The sequence below is a fragment of the Aspergillus brunneoviolaceus genome, assembly GCF_003184695.1.
Source record: "Aspergillus brunneoviolaceus CBS 621.78 unplaced genomic scaffold BO95scaffold_56, whole genome shotgun sequence".
Classification (NCBI taxonomy): domain Eukaryota; kingdom Fungi; phylum Ascomycota; class Eurotiomycetes; order Eurotiales; family Aspergillaceae; genus Aspergillus; species Aspergillus brunneoviolaceus.
In genome coordinates, this window is record NW_020290786.1 from 152793 (window position 1) to 170208 (window position 17416).

The 17416-nt window shown below is 54.6% G+C and overlaps 6 protein-coding genes across 6 annotated transcripts; 3 read left to right on the forward strand and 3 right to left on the reverse strand.

Annotated features, from left to right (window-relative positions):
- Positions 1–764: 764 nt before the first annotated feature.
- Positions 765–1791, reverse strand: BO95DRAFT_502423 (germin family protein). Its single transcript, XM_025591044.1, has 3 exons — positions 1596–1791; positions 1371–1531; positions 765–1272 (listed from the first exon to the last, which is right to left on the reverse strand). The coding sequence occupies exons 1-3, from the start codon at positions 1736–1738 to the stop codon at positions 857–859; spliced, it is 720 nt and encodes a 239-aa protein (XP_025439714.1). The 5' UTR covers positions 1739–1791; the 3' UTR covers positions 765–856.
- A 469-nt stretch (positions 1792–2260) lies between these two features.
- On the reverse strand, positions 2261–4030 carry BO95DRAFT_419236 (Zn(II)2Cys6 transcription factor; the record flags this gene model as incomplete). The annotated part of the gene is made up of 2 exons (XM_025584490.1): positions 3876–4030; positions 2261–3800 (listed from the first exon to the last, which is right to left on the reverse strand). Exons 1-2 carry the CDS (start codon positions 3984–3986, stop codon positions 2262–2264), a joined length of 1650 nt encoding a protein of 549 aa, XP_025439715.1. The 5' UTR covers positions 3987–4030.
- A 718-nt stretch (positions 4031–4748) lies between these two features.
- BO95DRAFT_214745 (MFS transporter) lies at positions 4749–6455 on the reverse strand. The gene has a single exon (XM_025581144.1). The coding sequence runs from the start codon at positions 6362–6364 to the stop codon at positions 4799–4801; it is 1566 nt and encodes a 521-aa protein (XP_025439716.1). The 5' UTR covers positions 6365–6455; the 3' UTR covers positions 4749–4798.
- Positions 6456–8300: 1845 nt separating this feature from the next.
- Positions 8301–8942, forward strand: BO95DRAFT_466182 (cell wall mannoprotein 1 family protein; the record flags this gene model as incomplete). The annotated part of the gene is made up of 2 exons (XM_025589192.1): positions 8301–8639; positions 8745–8942. 2 exons carry the CDS (start codon positions 8301–8303, stop codon positions 8940–8942), a joined length of 537 nt encoding a protein of 178 aa, XP_025439717.1.
- An 874-nt stretch (positions 8943–9816) lies between these two features.
- BO95DRAFT_455264 (flavin-containing monooxygenase) lies at positions 9817–11750 on the forward strand (the record flags this gene model as incomplete). The annotated part of the gene is made up of 8 exons (XM_025588320.1): positions 9817–9931; positions 9982–10061; positions 10115–10430; positions 10480–10625; positions 10668–10825; positions 10872–11113; positions 11162–11581; positions 11698–11750. The coding sequence occupies 8 exons, from the start codon at positions 9817–9819 to the stop codon at positions 11748–11750; spliced, it is 1530 nt and encodes a 509-aa protein (XP_025439718.1).
- Positions 11751–13472: 1722 nt separating this feature from the next.
- On the forward strand, positions 13473–16908 carry BO95DRAFT_445361 (sulfatase domain protein). Its single transcript, XM_025587132.1, has 3 exons — positions 13473–14271; positions 14351–16057; positions 16109–16908. Exons 1-3 carry the CDS (start codon positions 13949–13951, stop codon positions 16707–16709), a joined length of 2631 nt encoding a protein of 876 aa, XP_025439719.1. The 5' UTR covers positions 13473–13948; the 3' UTR covers positions 16710–16908.
- Positions 16909–17416: the final 508 nt, after the last annotated feature.

Below are 17416 nucleotides of genomic sequence, written 5' to 3' on the forward strand. Positions count from 1 at the left end.
TCAAGCGAGTCGACAGAGGGCAGAGACTCTAGGAAGAGAGAGGTAGGACATGTCAGAAGATAGTATGTATATGGGACTATAGGGGCCAACTGTTGATGCACAGAGCCCATCAGCCACCCATGCATGGTCATTCCTAGTCATCGACAGCTGTTTCCAACATGGTGTAATAATCGGAAGATTACTGACCAGCAATCTCTCATTATCATCGGTCCACGCATCACAAAAGTATGTCCGCATCATCAGACCCCGTCTATCCTGGTCAACAGATATCAAATCCAGACAATTGCTTGATTAACTGTCTATCAGGGCCCGAATGGAAGTCTCGAGTGACACGGGGAGGTGTAACCTTTATGCGAGTGTGATCGTGGTTCGGCAGGGACGTGCATGATAGCCCTATAGGAGATAACCACATGCAGGACGCACAGCATATGCATTCTTCGAGATTGGGGAATTTGTGGCTTGATATTCTCCGATCCATCTAGCCGAGCCTATAATAGCATCGAGGGTAACGGGACATCGTGATGCAGTTGGCAGCAATCGCAATGCCCCTGCATCGATTGTCTCTCAATCATTATGACCAAATCGTACATGAAGCAGTCTCGGCTTGGTCTTAAACCACAGGCAATACGACCAATCAATAGAGATATCCAGCAAAAGCCCCTCCATTCTAATGCACAAGCAATAACAATAAATCCAAAGCCTATCCCTGACAAAAAGAAAGCGATTTCTATCCCCCACCCTTCCCTTCATCATCTAATGTAAACCCTCCTTCCCTTCAACCCTAGTACCTCTCAGCGCCACCCTCAACCCTTAACCTAAACCCTCCCTCCCCCACCACCACACCTCCAAAGCAACCCTACTGCTCCAACCCACACTTCTTCACACACTCCCCCACAACCAAGGCAGCCTCATCCGGCACCAACCCCCGAATCCTCCGTACCTCCTCCGCGCCCACGCCCCCCAAAGCCCTCCCCACCACCTCATCCGGCAACGCAAACAACCTCGCCGAGACCAACCCCACCGCAAACTCTTCGGAATTGAACGCCGCCGTGAAGTTCGCCGCCTCGCAGTCCGGGTTCACCTGCGTATGGAACGAGCCCGCCGGGTAGATCGTGACCGTGCCCGGGGTCAGCTCCGTGCTGACCACGCGCTGGTTGCCGGCGGCGTCGAGCACGCCCGTCTCGGGCACCATGTAGCTTTGGATGCGGCCTGAAGTTAGAGCGAAGAGTTCGGTGGCGCGGGGGTGCAGGTGGAGGAAGGACATTGTGCATGCTTTTTATGGTTAGTGTGTTGGTTGGTTTGATAGTGGGGGTGGGTTGGGTTGGGCTGTGTTTGGGCTGTGTTTGGGGTGGGCTGGGTATGTACTATACCTGGTAGCTGGGAGATGCTGAAGGAGAGGCCGACGCCGACGAGGGCGGGCCAGTTCTGGCTGCTGGCTATCGGGAGGGCGGTTTCGTTATTGGAGCTGGTAGCGCTGAAATCGTAGATGAAGTCGGTGTCGTTGGGGAGGAGGGCGTAGCGCTCGGTTGCTCTTTGGGTTGGTCAGTCTTGGTCTGCTGGGGGGGATTCGTCAGGGTAAGGGGCAGGGGAAGTACGTGTTTGCTAGTTTCAGTTGAGCTGTTATAGGCAGGTCGGAGGTTGCGCGCGAGGTGAGCGACTGTGATGGTGCTGCTTGGCCTGAGATTGCGAGGGTGAGGGCCATCGCGAGGAGGGAGTGGAAGGTGGACGTGAGATACATGGTGAAAGGGTTGGTATAGAAGTCAGATATGGTGTTCGACGCGGTTGTCTGTGTGCAGCTGATGCTAGGCTGATGATGTAGGGATGGGCGGGAGATTCGTTTCTTTATATGCTCTTGAGGCTCTGTTGTTTCTTATTCTCTAATACAATGTCGACATTCAATGGCCAAGATAGCCCAACTCACTGCGCATATACTCTCTTACTGTCAAAGAGCGTCAGTATACGCAAGCACAGCCACAGCCTCAAGCGGAGCGTATTAGTCATACGCCGCTCTCCCAGCCCTACCTCTCGCCAGCGCAATGCCTGCATCTCACTCACTTGGCATGCAATCGTGCTTGGCAATTCACCGATGCTTCGCTTGGTGGATTCTGCAGATGATTGTCTTGCTGACGAGACTAGATTCACGGGGTCTCCATGGGTAGCGCATTGTGCTTACTATGCCAAGACATTCGCACGCTTTGAACAGCCATCTGCATGTATTTGGAATCCAAGCACCCAATTCTATCCTCTACATCTCGTAAGACTCACGAAGCACTAGGGCTAAGCTCTCGCTTGACCAAATACATACTCTCGGGCCACCAGGTCTCCCCCGTCTCCGCCAAGCCCAGCAAATCCTGCGTCTTTAACACAGCCAACACCTGGCCCAGCTCCCACTGCCCGATCCCCCCAATCCACCACACCCCATCCAGCAACATGACCAGCACCAACCAGTGTGCAAAGATATCCATCGCTAAGACATGTGCTGCCGTCAGCGTCCCCACTTCGGCGGTGGCGGAGCCTTCCATCCCCATGGATGAGGAGTCAAGAACCGACTGCACGAGGCCGAGATAATCGGTCGGCGCTTTATTGAGGAACGACATGATGATCCGGCGGAGGATCTGCGGCGCCTCCATCGACGTTACGCTGATCATGTATTTCGCGACCCAGGGGGAGACGCGCGCGCGTTTGTGCAGGGCTAGGGCCTGGGTTTGGGGGCTTGTTGCGGGGGTTCGGCGTGGGGTGAGTGCTGCTACGGCGCAGTGCTCGAGGATCGAGACCGTTTCGATGGATGCGTGGAGTTGGGCCATGTTGCCGGATCGGTTCGAGTCTTTCAGGAGAGTGACTGTGGTTTCTGCTCTCTTACGTAGACGTTCGAAGGCTTGGGTGTAGGTTGATGCCACAATGGGCAGGAAGAGACGCTTTGTGTGTTCGGAGGGGCCGTCTTGTGGAGACAGGAACCCCGGGGTGTTTAGGGCTGTGCTAGGGAGACTTGGCTCGGTATACATGACCGGACTAGCTCCGTCCGTCGCATTCACAATGTCATTCAGCACCGCAGTTGATGCCGTATGTGCTGCACGGGTGAACGAAATCCACTGCGAGTGCTGCGGCAGCAGCTCACCCGGCAGCCGCTGTCCCCGCTGCTTGGCCGTAGCGGCCAGGTGGACGCGGATGGAGTGGCTGGCCGAGGCGTAGAGCACCATCAGGGCCGCATTGGCGAGAACGTGGTCGTACATCTCCGGACTCTGCATGGACTCCTGGATGTGGCGGAGGGAGGCGCGGTGGTGGCGCTCGGCTAGTCCCAGCAACTCGCGGATCTGCAGGAGGCTCTGCGGCGTCGGGGCCTGCTTGGCTATGTCGTGGGACTGACATGCTGCTGCCAAGGCAAGCAACGAGGACATGACCGCCTTGCTTCTGAAGGCGAGATTTGGTACGCCGACGGAGAGTGCGTAGAGGTCGAGCTGATCGACCGGGATGATGTGGCTCGTGTGCGTGAGATAGTGGGCTAGGAGGCTCAGCTCGGTCGCATCGAGGAAATCGGGGGACTGCGGCCCCAGCTGGAAGGGGTCCAGTCTTGCCTCATCCGTACTAGAGCGTGATTGGGAGGCAGTTCGTCGATGATGATGGTGATGATGTGAGGGTGAGCCGGGAGACTCGGGCCCGGAGATTACATGCAAGTCGGAGAGGGGCGAATGGGCCGCTGACTCCGGCTCTTCTGACAAATTCCCATCGCTGAGAGGGAACGGATATCGGCAAGTATACGAGCGCTTAGTGCATCTGGAGCAACTGGGTCTTTTTTCGTCGCACTGGGGGGGGGGGATTGACATCAGCACCGTGCGGGCGGAGCCGTAGGGTTCAGCCATGTGCTGTTCAATACCTACCTTCTTCCGCTGCTGTTTGCACCTGAGGCACCCATTCCGGGATTTCTCGTGCGTTCTCCGGAGTCTGTATCCGCTAACTTGCAATGAGTGATTGGCCATAACGTGTGGCATAATAGGAAGCGCGCTAGAGGATTGTGCTCAGTCGCGGTGCGAATGTGGATTGTCGGTGGGCGGGGGAGGAGGGAGGAGGGAGGAGGGAGCGTATTAGTAAAGAAACCGGGGGCGAGGCTGAGTCGACTGGTTTCGGCGTCCGCCCCGCCAGCCAAGATGCGCCCAGCAAATTCAGCACATCCACCCTCGTGTTGCTCGTCAGCAAGAGGCTCTGCCTAACTTAAATGAAGGTTATTTCAAATACTTCGGTGGGGGTTTCCTCCTCCATTGTATGGACGAGTCAGCTGTTGGGCGCGATGGCCAGGCAACAAAGCAAAATGCAATGCGCATACACGTTTCCACGGGCTTGGCACTGCGAATCTGATCGGTCTGCCCACAAATCCCTGGTTACCATGGGATCAGATATATCAGAGCCTCAGGATCCATGATTTGGAATTGCAGTTCCACCACCCCGATCGTGGCTGTAAACAAATGTGTGTGAACCAGGTGACCGTCCTCGGGATGATCGCATAGCAGGAGAAAGATATGAATAAGGCTATCAACCGATCAGGAATGGTGAGAGAACTTCAGTATCTACCAGAACGCAAATTCCGATGTAGTGGTTGATGTTTGACCCCTTCGAGGACTGAAAAGAAGCCTAGACTCACTCTATCCCGCAGCTTCACTTCCAAGCCCACTTACGTAGTCACATCCAAGGACAGGGCAAAAGGCTACTATACAACAAGTACTATCATCTAGAATCTGACCAGTAAGACTCACACACAGAAATGAACGGATCTGATCATATTTCAGTCTATCGGAATATCTATAAACTAATGAGGACTATCTTCATTCGAATCGAAATGCTCGCGGGCCCACGGGCTCCGCAGCCGAATCGCCCTCCCCTTGTAAAAGAAGATGAATGGAATCGGGACCAGCAAGATCGCAATGAATCCCAGCAGACTCGACGCCCACTCGTAGTCCAACTTGTTGTACATCTGCGTCGCGAACAGCGGGAACCCGGCGCCCACAACGTTCCGCACCAGAATGACCCCCGCCAGCGCCGAGGCTGAGTACGTCTGGTAGCTGTCGACCACGTAGTTCAGAATACTCAAGATCACAATATACAGGCCTGCCCCGAAGAAGACCGAGGCGATGATCGGGACGATCCAGTGCACCGAGGCGTAGCTGGTCCAGCCGAACCAGAAGAGACTGATCGGGATCAGCAACGCGCCCAAGCGGGCCATCCACATGCGGGCTTCGGGGACACTGAGACCGTCGTGCGCAGCGACGGCGCGGCGGTAGTAGCGTTCTTGCAGCGGGTGGGCGGCGAAGGCGAGGAAGGGGCCGATGGCGATGCCCAAGAAGCAGAGGCCTTGTTGACCGACGTTGAAGCCGTGGCCGTGGGGAGCACCAAACACGAGAGGAAAGGCTTCGTTGAAAAGGTAGACGAGGCCGTAGAGGAAGCCATTGAAGATAGCCGAGAAGAGCGTGATGGGCTCGGTGAACAGAAAGCGGACGGGCCGCGTCAAGGTTATGGCGAGCAACTGGTGCAGCCCCTTGCGGTTGTCGCCATGGATGTCGTCCAGCGACTCCGCCGACCGTAGTCCTTCCTTCTCCATCTGGCGACGGATCTTGGCCGTCTTTCGCTGCAGGCGGATGGAGTGGCGGGTCTCGGGAATCGTGAAAACTAGCACGATCCAGAAGCCACCGCTGATGGCCATCATAATCCAGAAGATCCATCGCCAGCCCAGGTCGAGGCCGATGTACCCGCTCATGACGAGCGCCAGGGGAGGACCCGCGGTGCTGCTGAGGCCGTACACCGCCATAGGCCAACCACTGTGGTCTCGCTCCCACAGATCACTGATAGTACCTCCGGTGTTGGTCAAGGGGGCACCACCAGCCAAGCCGGCGATCAGACGACACACGAGAATGGTACCAATGTTGGGGGCCAGTGCCAAGGGCAACTGAAAGATACACAAGATAAACCAGGAGACGATGTAGATCGGCTGGCGGCCGAAGTACTCCGACAAGGGGGCGAGTAGGACAGGGCCAACGGCGTAGCCCAGAACGTAGAGGGACAAGCACAAGGTGGTGACTTCACTCGAAACGTGGAAGTGATCGGCAATTTGCGTGGCGCCAGAGGAAAAAGAACCACAACACCAGGTGGTAATGACATTGAGCATGCTCACGAATACGGTGATGTACCACTTGCGCCAGAAACCCCAGCAGCGCGGATTGTCGGGGTCATGGTGGTCAAAGGTGATGCGCAGCGGCAGGGCAACGTTCGGTTGTTGGCGGGCGCGGATAATTGCCTCTTCAGCCGCCACCACAACGGGCAGCGACTCATGCTGCTCCGTCTTCTCCAAATCCTTGTGGTTCAAAGGGGCAGCCATCATGGGTAGGAAGAACCAGAGAGGAGATGCGAGAAGCACAGAAAATCCAGGAACCGATGGGTTTATGTTTGGAAGGGGAGAGTCTTAAAAGTGACAGAACCAAGTCATTTTTGGGGCCGCCGGTGACGTTTCTGCTAGCATTGCTGCTGGCCTGGATTGAATTTCTCCGGTGAACAGACGACCGAATGGCCAGGCCAATAGGTGGGCGGGGTGGGTCCACGAAAGTTCTCCAGAGAGAATGGATGCACAGATGCATGGATGGATATGGAGAATCTCCATGCTCTAATCTTCAATGGTCAGTCGGCAGACATTCTGCTGACTGGGGGGAGAGGGTTCCGTGGGGATTGGAAAGTTGGCCGCAGACGGAAAACAAGCCTCGGACAAGCTTTCTTCCCAAAATGAAGTGGCGTAATTTCTTGCCAGGAAGGTTGAGTAAGAGAGGAAAGGACTTTAGCCTAAAGTCCGGCTCTGAAAACACCCACAGTTGATTGGTGCACGGATGTGGGGAGAGCTGAGTCATTCCCGCACCCCGGGGGGTAAAGAGCCTGCAGTGGTCAGGTGAGGTCAGGTGAGGTCAGGTGATGGCCACCCAAAGCAGGATTGCCGATCGAGTGCCCGTCTGCTTCCTTCCCTGATGCAATCATCGGTGAACCGCCGCCCCTCGGCAGTCGGCATGGTCAAGATAGACAGGCTGATAACCTGACTACCGGACGAGTAAAAAAGACTCACCTGTCTGCAAAATCAAGCATTCTGTTACGCAATGAAGCATTTCACCCCACGGCCCACCCTCCATATCTCTCCTCCTCCTTCTGAGTCCTCCCACTTCACCTTCCCCAAATTCCAGCCTCGGTCAGCCTGGGGCCCCTCTTTTTTCGTTTCGGTTTGCTAATCAACATTGCTCATCATCATCGCCTCTCCGTCTTTCCCGAGGGGCCAATCCGGTCTTCGGGCACTGCTGACTGATTCACGTCCTGCCTGGGGCCGGTCACGGCTCTCTCCTCGGTCCGAATCACTCCTCGTTTCTATGCCTGCTTTAGGCCAACGGAAGGTTTGCCGGTGTGACACCCAGCTTCACAGAAACAAAAAAACAACAGGCAAGCTTTTTGGTCCGGTCGGATACTGTTTCGCGCTCGTGTCTGTCGCTCAGTGACTCTCCTCCGATCTTCTCCCGTGACGGACAGGACATTGTCAGGCCACGGCTTAGTCGAAACACAAGGCGGATATACACTCAGGTACCGTGTCCCCCTGCGGTCGGGCATTGTGCAGATGGGAAGGATGCGTGTATGGCTATCCAGAGACCGCTGTTGCGCAAGTATCACGGTGGTGAGATGAATGGTGGAACAGCACCAAGTCATGCAACCGTCCTACCCAGAGGGAAGGGAATTGGGGAAGCTACGGGCGTTTCACCTTTGCACACCTGGCTTTCTTCTGTCCCTGTTTGATCTCCATTGGGTGGTCGGTTTGGGGGAATCCCGACGTCGACTGTCGGTCCCGGTGCATCGTCGTCATCCCTTGATCTTTCCATCGCGTTCAATCTTCTTCCTTTCGTACACTGGACTCCCGTATTGAGTCCAGCTTCGATGGGTGCATAGCACAACACCGTACTGTACACACGCGCGTATCTCTCAGTGCTGCATTGGCGCTGTGTTGTCGCACTTGTCGTCAGACACATAAACACCGATCTGTAGCAAACCGAAGCACACGTATGACATTAGACTCATGGCAACACAAGCCTCACGGAGTAAATTACCGGACCGTAGCCCCCATTGTCAAACATAGGAAGTTCACAGCAACACACGCGCAACAGGGACATGTCTGGGGCCCAGCATATCCCTCAGAATTGGATATAAAGGCTCAATCGCTCCTCTCTCGGAGCTCAACAACAATCACCAAACCCATCCGCATCCACACCACAGACACAATCAACAGCATCAGCACTATGCGCTTCACTCTCGCCACCGCTTCGGTTCTCTCCCTCCTGGCTCTGGCCACGGCTCGCGTCATCAGGCGGGATATCCCCACCATCATCCAGGATCTGACTCAGATCAACACCGACATTGGTTCTCTGAGTGCTGCCGTCTACAGCTACTCCGGAGGCTTGCCCGCAGCCCTCGAGATTCAGACTCAGGAGGCCGCCGTCGAGCGGTCCCTCGACCAGGCCTCTGCCGACGTCAACGGCACTGCGGTCTTCACGGCCTCGGAGAGTAGCCGGGTGACTGAGGCTCTGACCCAGTTGGAGCCGGTCATGCGCAGTTCCATCGCAGCTTTGGTCCTGAAGGTTAGTCGCATCACCCCATGCATGCACTTCTCATGTTCTATCATCTCGACCATTATCCATCTTGAATTCCAACCGTGGCCCACCATGATTCTGACCAATGTGTAGCGGAATCTCTTCATCACCGCCGGCGTGGGAAGCACCATCCGCACCAATCTCCATGCGCTTCGGGTCAAGACCGATGGTCTGTCCGTGGCCCTGCAAGCTAAGGCGGCCGGAGCCGACAAGGAAACCATCCGGCAGGGAACCGGTGATGTTGATGATGCGTACGACAACGCCATCGATGCCTATGATATGCAAATGTAGGGCCTGGTCACATGGCTAGTCATAGCCATCCACGATGCCGGGTTGGGGGGATAGTATGGTTGGCATAGTCAGAGTCAGGACTAAAATGAGGTGCAGACACTGTCGGAAGAGTTTGGTTGTTCGAGTATCGCACGGGTTATTGGAAGTCAATCAGATTGTCTTTAAATGATTCCTCAGGACGACACTAGAGTAATGCAAGTTACTAGTCTCCTTCCGTTTGAGCTTTCATTCATTCATGTAATGGTTCCCGAGCCCCTATTCCAATGGGATGATAGTCCTGGTTAGGCTTCTGCCAGTCATCATCGACTTAACCTGTAGACTTCAGCCGCAGAAGGACAACTGGGATGGTGAGTTTCGCCAAGTGAGCTCGATGGCTGGTAGACAATTCTCATTGCAAGAGTCTTTGCATCAGGCTTCACAGAGCTGCAGAATATCAAATTGGCTGTACCAGTAAATCGGCAGTGCTGTCGGCTTTTGGATGATGCTGCACTTGTCAGTTGTATAATTATTGCCGCGCCACCATGTTACTGTGGCTGAATCGACCCGCGGAACAAGCCGATTGATGCCCTGTCACAACTCCAATCCATCGATGAGAATCCAGACAGATATGAGACCGCCAATCGTAGCAAAGAGAAAATAAAATGTGGGGGCCGGGCTCCGGTCACATTCACAGCTCGGCCAACAAGTGTAGTTCATCCTCGCCGCGCGGGGTCGGCATTGTTTGTTGTTTTCTTCAAAGCAAGCGATCGCATTTCCGAAGAGGTCCAGGGCATAATACCATCTCATGTGCCTTCAGGATGACATCCGTGACAGATGAATATCCCGTATGCGAAGGCTCTAGTCACTACTCAGTGATAATCTGATAGGCATTTGTATGGCCATTGAGCTCCTCCGTCACGTGCCCACCACCAACTTCCTCATTGTGGAAAAGAACAGCGGTCTTGGAGGTACATGGTATGAGAACCGGTATCCTGGATGCGCATGCGATAGTAAGTGAACATATGACACCAATGACCCGCAGTAACTCATGAACGTATAGTCCGCAGCGCGCTGTATAGTCTTTCGTTTGAACAGCGTGGGAATTGGACACGGGACTACTCTACCCAGGAGGAAATCCTGGTATGAGCTTGCACCATTTCGAGATGTCGACCATGCACTGAACCATTGGACAGAAGTACCTTGATGAGGTTTCGAGTAAATGGAATTTGCAACGTCATATTCGGTTTGATTCGACCGTGCATAAAGCACAGTGGGACAACCATCAGTTGCTATGGAGGGTTCGCGTTTCCACTGGTGATCTGGAGAGTTCAATGCAGTCGCAATACCAGCTCACCACCGACAAACTTATTTCCGCAGCTGGACAATTGAACATCCCTCGCTACCCTGACATTCCAGGTCTCGGCAGCTTTGTCGGCAAGCAAATGCACTCCGCCCGATGGGATAGCACCTACGATGTTGCAGGCAAACGGATCGCTGTGATCGGGAATGGTTGTGATTCTTGGCATGGAAAATGAAGGGCCAGGCTAACGAGAAGCAGGTGCCTCTGCATTTCAGGTAGTTCCGGAGCTGGCCAAGACCGCGTCACGGCTGATGGTCTACCAAAGGTCACCCAAATGGATTATCCCTCGCCAGGACCAATCCATTGGGCGCCTTGATGAACTTCTGCTGATTTGGGTTCCACCGGTACGCTAGTTCAAGCGCGGGGTGTTGATGCGCATTCGGGAGTCCCTCCATGCGTATATCACCAACCCGGACTACTCTCCATCCCAGATCGAGTGGATTGTGCGGTGGATGAAATCTCAACTGCCTGATAAACCAGACTTGTGGGACACACTGACCCCGCGATATCCGTTCGGGTGCAACCGCATTTTTCCTCTCCGATGGTTATTACCCGGTGCTTAACCACAAGCACGTTGATCTGGAAACGAGGCCCATTCAGCGGATCACAGCCACGGGGATTCAAGTGGAGACGGAAGAAGCCCAACCGTTCGATCTGATTGTACTGGCAACAGGGTCTCACACGGTCGGCTTCTTGTTTTCAATGGACATTTACGGGCTGGACGGCCGTCCATTGCGGGAGTTGTGGAAGGCAGGCGCTCAGGCGTATCGAGGGGTGGTAGCGGAAGATCTCCCCAACTTCGGTTTCCTCTATGGGCCGAACACAAATCTCGGTTAGTGGGTACGCAAGCGGAGTGATGCTTAAGACACTGACCAGGCAGGCCATAACTCAGTCATCCATATGATTGAGGCTCAGTCACGCTATCTCGGAAAACTGATTACCGCGGTGGTTGAACCCCGGTTGCACGGGCAAACGTTGGCGTTGCGCATCCGGCCCGATGCGCTTCGGGCATATAACGAGCAACTCCAAAACCTCTTGAGTGAGACCTCCTGGGCGGATGCGCGATGTAGCAGCTGGTACAAGACTGAGGACGGACGGAATGTGCACAACTGGCCGAAGAATGTGGGGCAGTATCAAGCGAAGCTGGCGCAGGTTCACTGGGACGATTTCATCGCGGAGGGAAGCGCAGCAACGAGTGTTCGCAAACTAGCCGACAGGGCTAGCGACCGAGTACGATGGTGTTGGATGAGCTTGGTCGCAATAGGATTGACATTGGCGACAATGATCACGGGTGTCAGAAGTGAGCGGGCGGAGGGTGTTTCAACTGCCGGTGGAGTTAAGCGAGGACGGTGGCTCAATCGGCCATGCGATTGAGGACACCATGGAGCGACCAGTGAGTGTTGACAAACACAACAGATTGTAGTATTCCTAGCTTCCTACTAGGTAGTGCTCTGGTTGAGAAAGTCTGAGCAAGACGATGAATGATCGCGTTGGTGATGTTGTTTACTGGTGAGGGGGCGATGATGCGGGGGAGGAGGATACCGGTCGCGGCGGAAATATATTCCTGAGAGTCACGAGTCGGAATGCTAGTTCGGGCAACCACATCAACAACGTAAATGAAGGAATGACTGCAACGTATCGGCCATAGTGAATTTTTCTACGGTCGGAAATGAATCTACCAAGACGCATTTATCGTATTAGATCGTGCAAATGAACTTGTCTAATGACAGGCTCGAGCTACCTTCAACTAACAGTAGCTGCGGCATGGCCTAACTTTGAGGTCTGAGCCCGGAGTCACGAGATAGTTAAGTTACTGTACGGTCCAGTCCAGCGGACAGCACGTCAATTCTGCCAGTTGTTTCATCAGCCTGCCCACAGGCTGACTGCCCCCAACAAGCAGAGTGACTCTGGCGGCCAGAGTCCGGCAATACGAACAAGCCAAGGCGAAGGTGCCACCGTCAGCTGGGGTCCGCCAATGCGCCGCCGTCTGAAAGCCCCTCCCGGTGATCTCCGGCCTGAATTTCGCTCCAGGACCACAGATAGTCTCAATATAACAGTGGATAAGAATCTCTGAGATTGGGAGCGGATACCCGATACTGCCACGAACCCCTAAGTTTGTATGGCAATGCTTGGGAGTGAACGGGGTGAACGGGATCGACTTTTAGTCGGTGTCGGCCAGTGCATCCGGATCGACTCCCCCTAAAATAAGTACCTATAGTAGTAACGTAGCCGTCAGACAAGCAATCCCGTTGGAAGTAATCGTGCCGCGGCTGCTTTCCGCGGCACTACCATCAGCCAGTCCCTGCAGAAAGACTGTCGGACAACAGCAGGAAGGGGGAAGCCCCCAAAGGCAAAAAGGGGGCATTTTGCTCGTGTTCAGTTTGGGGGACTCCATGTGGCAAAGTTAGTCTGACAGCAGCAGGCAGCACCGGACTGGTGAGTGAGACACCCACAGGCAGTGCAGGAGTGCAGGAGTGCAGGTGTGCAGGTGTGCAGCAGTGCAGCAGTGCCTGCAGGGCAGGGCAGAGCTGCTGTGGAGAGGAAATTTGCAGCGAGAGTCTGGCTCCAGGCTGGAGGGAGTTGGAGAATCTCCACATGGAAGGCGGTGATTGGGCGGTGAAGGGACTGGCCGTCACCCAAAAGGGGAATGAGGTCACCTGCTCAGAACTTTCGCTGACTGTCAGATTGCCTATCTGGGGTTAGTGGGCCGAGGGGGACCCTGAGTGAATTTGCCGGTGTTTGAGAAGAAAAACTCTACTAGGTACTCCTAGGTATCGTCCGGCCAGGGGGTGCCAAAATAGATGAGGAAAGACTGCAGAGAGTTGGTGTCACTGTCTCTTGACTACCACTACGGAGTACCATATCATGTACTGATCGACTCATACGGTACTCATACGGCACTCAACGGTTGAGCACAATGGTTTTACACTGCAGACAGCAATGATTGCCCCTGTCTCAAATCCATCCGATTTCCAGACCCTGCAGCCTTGGCAGGGTGGCTGATTGGGTGCCCAACTCCACTCTTGGGTTCTAAAATTACCGCGGATGAAGAGACAGCACCAATCACAACCTCAGGGTCTATGGGCTTTCAGGGTCCATTTCGGCCCTTTGAGTACTTCCAGTAGGATCTTGCGAGACGATGGAAAATTGATATGGAGTTCTGGACATTCTGGACATGATGGAGTCAACCACACGCACTAAGCCTCCTAAGCAGCTCCAACCCGGTCAATAAGTCGGCCCCAGTTTTTTTCTTAGCTGTGAGTTTCTAATGAACTAACTAGTTAGTCTAGTCAATGAATGGATTGCGGCTCCGATCCAAGTCTCCTAAACTCAGCCCTTTTTCTCTTCTTTTTTCTCTCAGTTTGTTCCACTTGGGAGCTGCCATGCGGCCATCATCTCATTATGATGCGCTAGCCGTGTTTCTTTCGTTCTTTGTACATTAAACCACTGTGTCTCCCCTTTCCCCTCTTTGGTTGATTACTATACACCCACACTCACACTCTCTCCTTCTTCATCTTTTTTCCCTCTTCCCATCTTCTCCCTTCTATCTCTCTCTCGTCCGGCCTTCTATCCCGGTGATTCATTCCAGCTGGCTCATGGAGTGATTTGATGGTTTCGTCTTCCTTCTGGTGTGCCATGTGATTTGATTCTTGTGGATTCCGTTAAGATGAAGCTCGTCAACCTCAATCCGGCTCGTTGCTGCCTGGCCGCCTGGGTGCGGCTGCGCGCCTCGCCTTTGGAGGCTTTCGATCACTTCTGGGACTTCACACGCCGCTATTTCTTCGCTCTCACCTTGATGGCCATGTTTGGTGCTAAGCTCCTGCATCTCTACGCTCATATCCATTCTTTACCTCCGTCCAAACTCCTCCTGTGGGGAGTCACCTTCTTTTGCCAAGATGTGGTCCTCGTGCTGCTGGTGCGCATCCTGACCCAGAAACTGCCGTGGCGGTCGGTCGCCGCCATCTCCGCGGCGATCGTTGTTCCGTTCAGGTAAAGATGATCTCTCTCCCCCCCTCACTGACGTCCCCCGGGTTGGGAAAACGCCACATCACTAATCCTGTGGTCATAGTCTAATCATGTCGGGAATGACCGCCGCCAATACCTCATTCTATGTCTTCACCGGAGCCGAAATCCACTGGAGACAAGCCACCACCTTCCACCACGATGCTGCCGCCATGCGCACCCTCCTGACCGGTCTGACCGGATTCTTGATCGTCGAGGGTATTATGCTCACTGTCGCCTGGTTTGTCGCCGCCCCGTTGCATCGCGCCGTGGGGGGGATCCTGAACATCTTGGCACAACCCTTCAAATGCTGTGCGGGCTGTGTGCGCGGGTTCATCCCCAAGACGACTTCACTGTCCGACCCGGAGCGTTACGACCATCTCTCCGAGGACGACTATCTGGACGACAAGAGTGACGACGGATCGTCCATTCACCTGCTGGAGCCCTACGGAGCTGTCGCCCCGCCCAGGCCGCGGGGTCACTCGCTGGCACGTCGCTTGGCCGTCTGGATACCTTTTGTCGGCCTCTTCCTGTTGCGCGTGGTCCGTCCGTGGGATCCGGCATACATGTTCCTCTCCGAAGCGCTGCCCGTGGCTCCCTTCTTGGGACACCACCGGGTGTCTCCGGTTCGAGCAGAAGGGCTGCCGGGGGATTATGGCTGGCTGGAAGGACAGACGGCGTTGGAGCGGCCTCCACAATGGTCGTGGCTGCCGAAGGAGCCCCTCCCCGGCTTTGGTGACTGGAATCAATCCGACAAAATCCACCCACCCCCACGACACTACGATCCCAACCGAGACCCTCTCCACATCTCCAACCTTCGGAGCCCACTTCTCGATCCCTTGCATGACGCTCTTTCTGGCGGTAATGTCAACATCAAACACGTCATCTTGCTCAAGCTCGAAAGTACTCGTGGCGACGTCTTTCCGCTGAAAAACGGCACCTTCATGTGGGACCGCATTGCGGAGACCTACCCCGACAAGAAGATTCCGAAGGACGTCCAGAAGCGGATTGCCAACCTTACTAGGACAGCGGAGTGGCTGACTGGCTTCGATGCCGGGTACAAGCACGACATGGTCAAGGACTACGGACGTCGGTCGTACGGTGGCATCAGTGCCAGCAATGCCTTCACCACGGGGACCTACACTCTGAAGAGTCTGGTAGGCACCCTCTGTGGGGTGACGCCCCTGGTGGCGGACTTCAACCGCGAGTACGAGCATCACATCTACCAGCCGTGCATGCCGCATGTGCTGACCGCCTTGAACCAACTGCCGGATGTGCGCGAGAACAACACCATCCCCGCTTCCAATGACTACCGCACCTGGCCTTGGCACTCCGTCTGGATGCAGTCCGTCACTGAAACCTACGATAACCAGGACAAACTGACTCCGAAATTGGGATACTATGATGTCATCACCAAGGAGACGCTGGAGAACCCCAAAGCGAAGCACTATCCCGTTAAGGAAAAGGAGGTCAACTACTACGGCTATCCGGATAAGGTTCTCGGAGACTACGTCCGGGACGCCATCGACGCTGCGGAGAAGAACCACACCCGTCTATTCCTGACCCACCTAACCGGCACCACGCATCACCACTGGGGCATGCCCAACGACACTTACGAGTCGATCGTGGGCTCGACCAGCTCAGGATCTAATAATGACCTCAACCGCTACCTCAATACCATCGGCTACATTGACGAGTGGCTGGAAGAGATCATCGGGATCTTGAACGAGAAGAAGATCATCAACGAGACCTTGATCGTGATGGCTGGTGATCAGTATGTCCAGATCGAACATCGTACTATCTAACAATCTGCTAACAAATTTAGTGGCCTCTCCCTTCCCAACGACGGCGGCGTCACTCCTTACGACAACCCCCACGTCGGCAGCTTCCACGTCCCGCTGCTTTTCGCTCACCCCCACCTCCCCCAAATCGAAGTCACCACCCCCGTAATCTCGCAACAAATCATCCCCACCATTCTCGACCTCCTCATCCAGTCCCACTCCCTCGGTCCCGATAGTGGCCACGCCGCGCAGGACCTCCTGTCGATGTACGAGGGCCAGTCGATGATCCGCCCGCAGATTGCCGAAAAGGACGGCCGGCAGAACTGGCAGTTCACGGTCATGAACACCGGCGGATCATGGCTGGCCGTGCGCTCTGCCGCTCGCCCGGCCTACCGACTGGTCATCCCGCTCGTCGACGACGTTGAGTGGCGCTTCACCGATCTCTCGCAGGACCCGATCGAGTTGCACCCCGTCAAGAACTTCAACCTGGTCGACTTGGCCAAGACCTTGGAGGCGGAATACAGTCCCGACGTGGTCAGCTGGGTGCGGGATGCGGCCCACGTCGCCGAGTGGTGGGTTACGGAGAACTGGATGCGGTATAATTATAGACGCCCGGGCAAGGGGAAGGACAAGAAAAAGGATTAGATGGGTGCAGCAGCAGTTTCTGGTGGTCGCCATTTGGTGACCAACCCTTGTACAGATGATTTAATTTTCGCTTCTTGTATATATTGCTTGACATACTTTTTCTTGTTGCTAGCATTATGATTTGACGTCTTTTTTTTTCGGACAATGGTCGGTCGGCATAGCATGTGAATGAATTTTGCGGATTTTCTTTTTTTCGAAAGGAAACTGTAACTTAGCTGTTCTTACTATAACTCTGCTGTAGCTCCTGCGATCACGCTCTTCTTCTGCGACTTAGCCTTTAACCTTTCCCCTCGCTGCAAGCTTGAATGTAATGTGTTAATTACAGAGCATTTGTACGTTTGTTCCATGGTATTTTCATAATGCTGCTGAGTTATTGATAATGGTTTTCCGTATGAGTAAATGCTGCTTGCTGCTGAGCTCGAGCTGGCGGTCCGGGCAGTTGCTTGGAACTGAGTGAATGGTGTTTGAACGGCCGCTTACCGAAACATTGAGTCCTACTTGACGCCCTAGCACCTATCTTCATGAAGGTATGCTTCTTTTGGGCTACAGTTGGAGATAGACTGAAAGGGTCTCTAGTAAGAGTGCACAAGTTCGGCTCTGACGAGTGGTGATTGCAGGTCGTAAAGCCACAAGAAAGTCCCTGATGCCCATGCTCTGTCCAACTACAGAAAGGAATGACAGGAACTATGGCATCGCCGCATCGTGCA

Bases quoted from the DNA above. Each gene is read 5' to 3' on its own strand.
- BO95DRAFT_502423 (XM_025591044.1), bottom strand. From the start codon at position 1,738: ATGTATCTCACGTCCACCTTCCACTCCCTCCTCGCGATGGCCCTCACC. The intron at 1,532-1,595 runs GTACTTCCCCTG...ACCAACCCAAAG, and splicing joins CAACTGAAACTAGCAAACAC to AGCAACCGAGCGCTACGCCC. The intron at 1,273-1,370 runs GTATAGTACATA...AACCATAAAAAG, and splicing joins CAGCATCTCCCAGCTACCAG to CATGCACAATGTCCTTCCTC.
- BO95DRAFT_214745 (XM_025581144.1), bottom strand. From the start codon at position 6,364: ATGATGGCTGCCCCTTTGAACCACAAGGATTTGGAGAAGACGGAGCAG.
- BO95DRAFT_445361 (XM_025587132.1), top strand. From the start codon at position 13,949: ATGAAGCTCGTCAACCTCAATCCGGCTCGTTGCTGCCTGGCCGCCTGG. The intron at 14,272-14,350 runs GTAAAGATGATC...CTGTGGTCATAG, and splicing joins GCGATCGTTGTTCCGTTCAG to TCTAATCATGTCGGGAATGA. The intron at 16,058-16,108 runs GTATGTCCAGAT...TAACAAATTTAG, and splicing joins ATCGTGATGGCTGGTGATCA to TGGCCTCTCCCTTCCCAACG.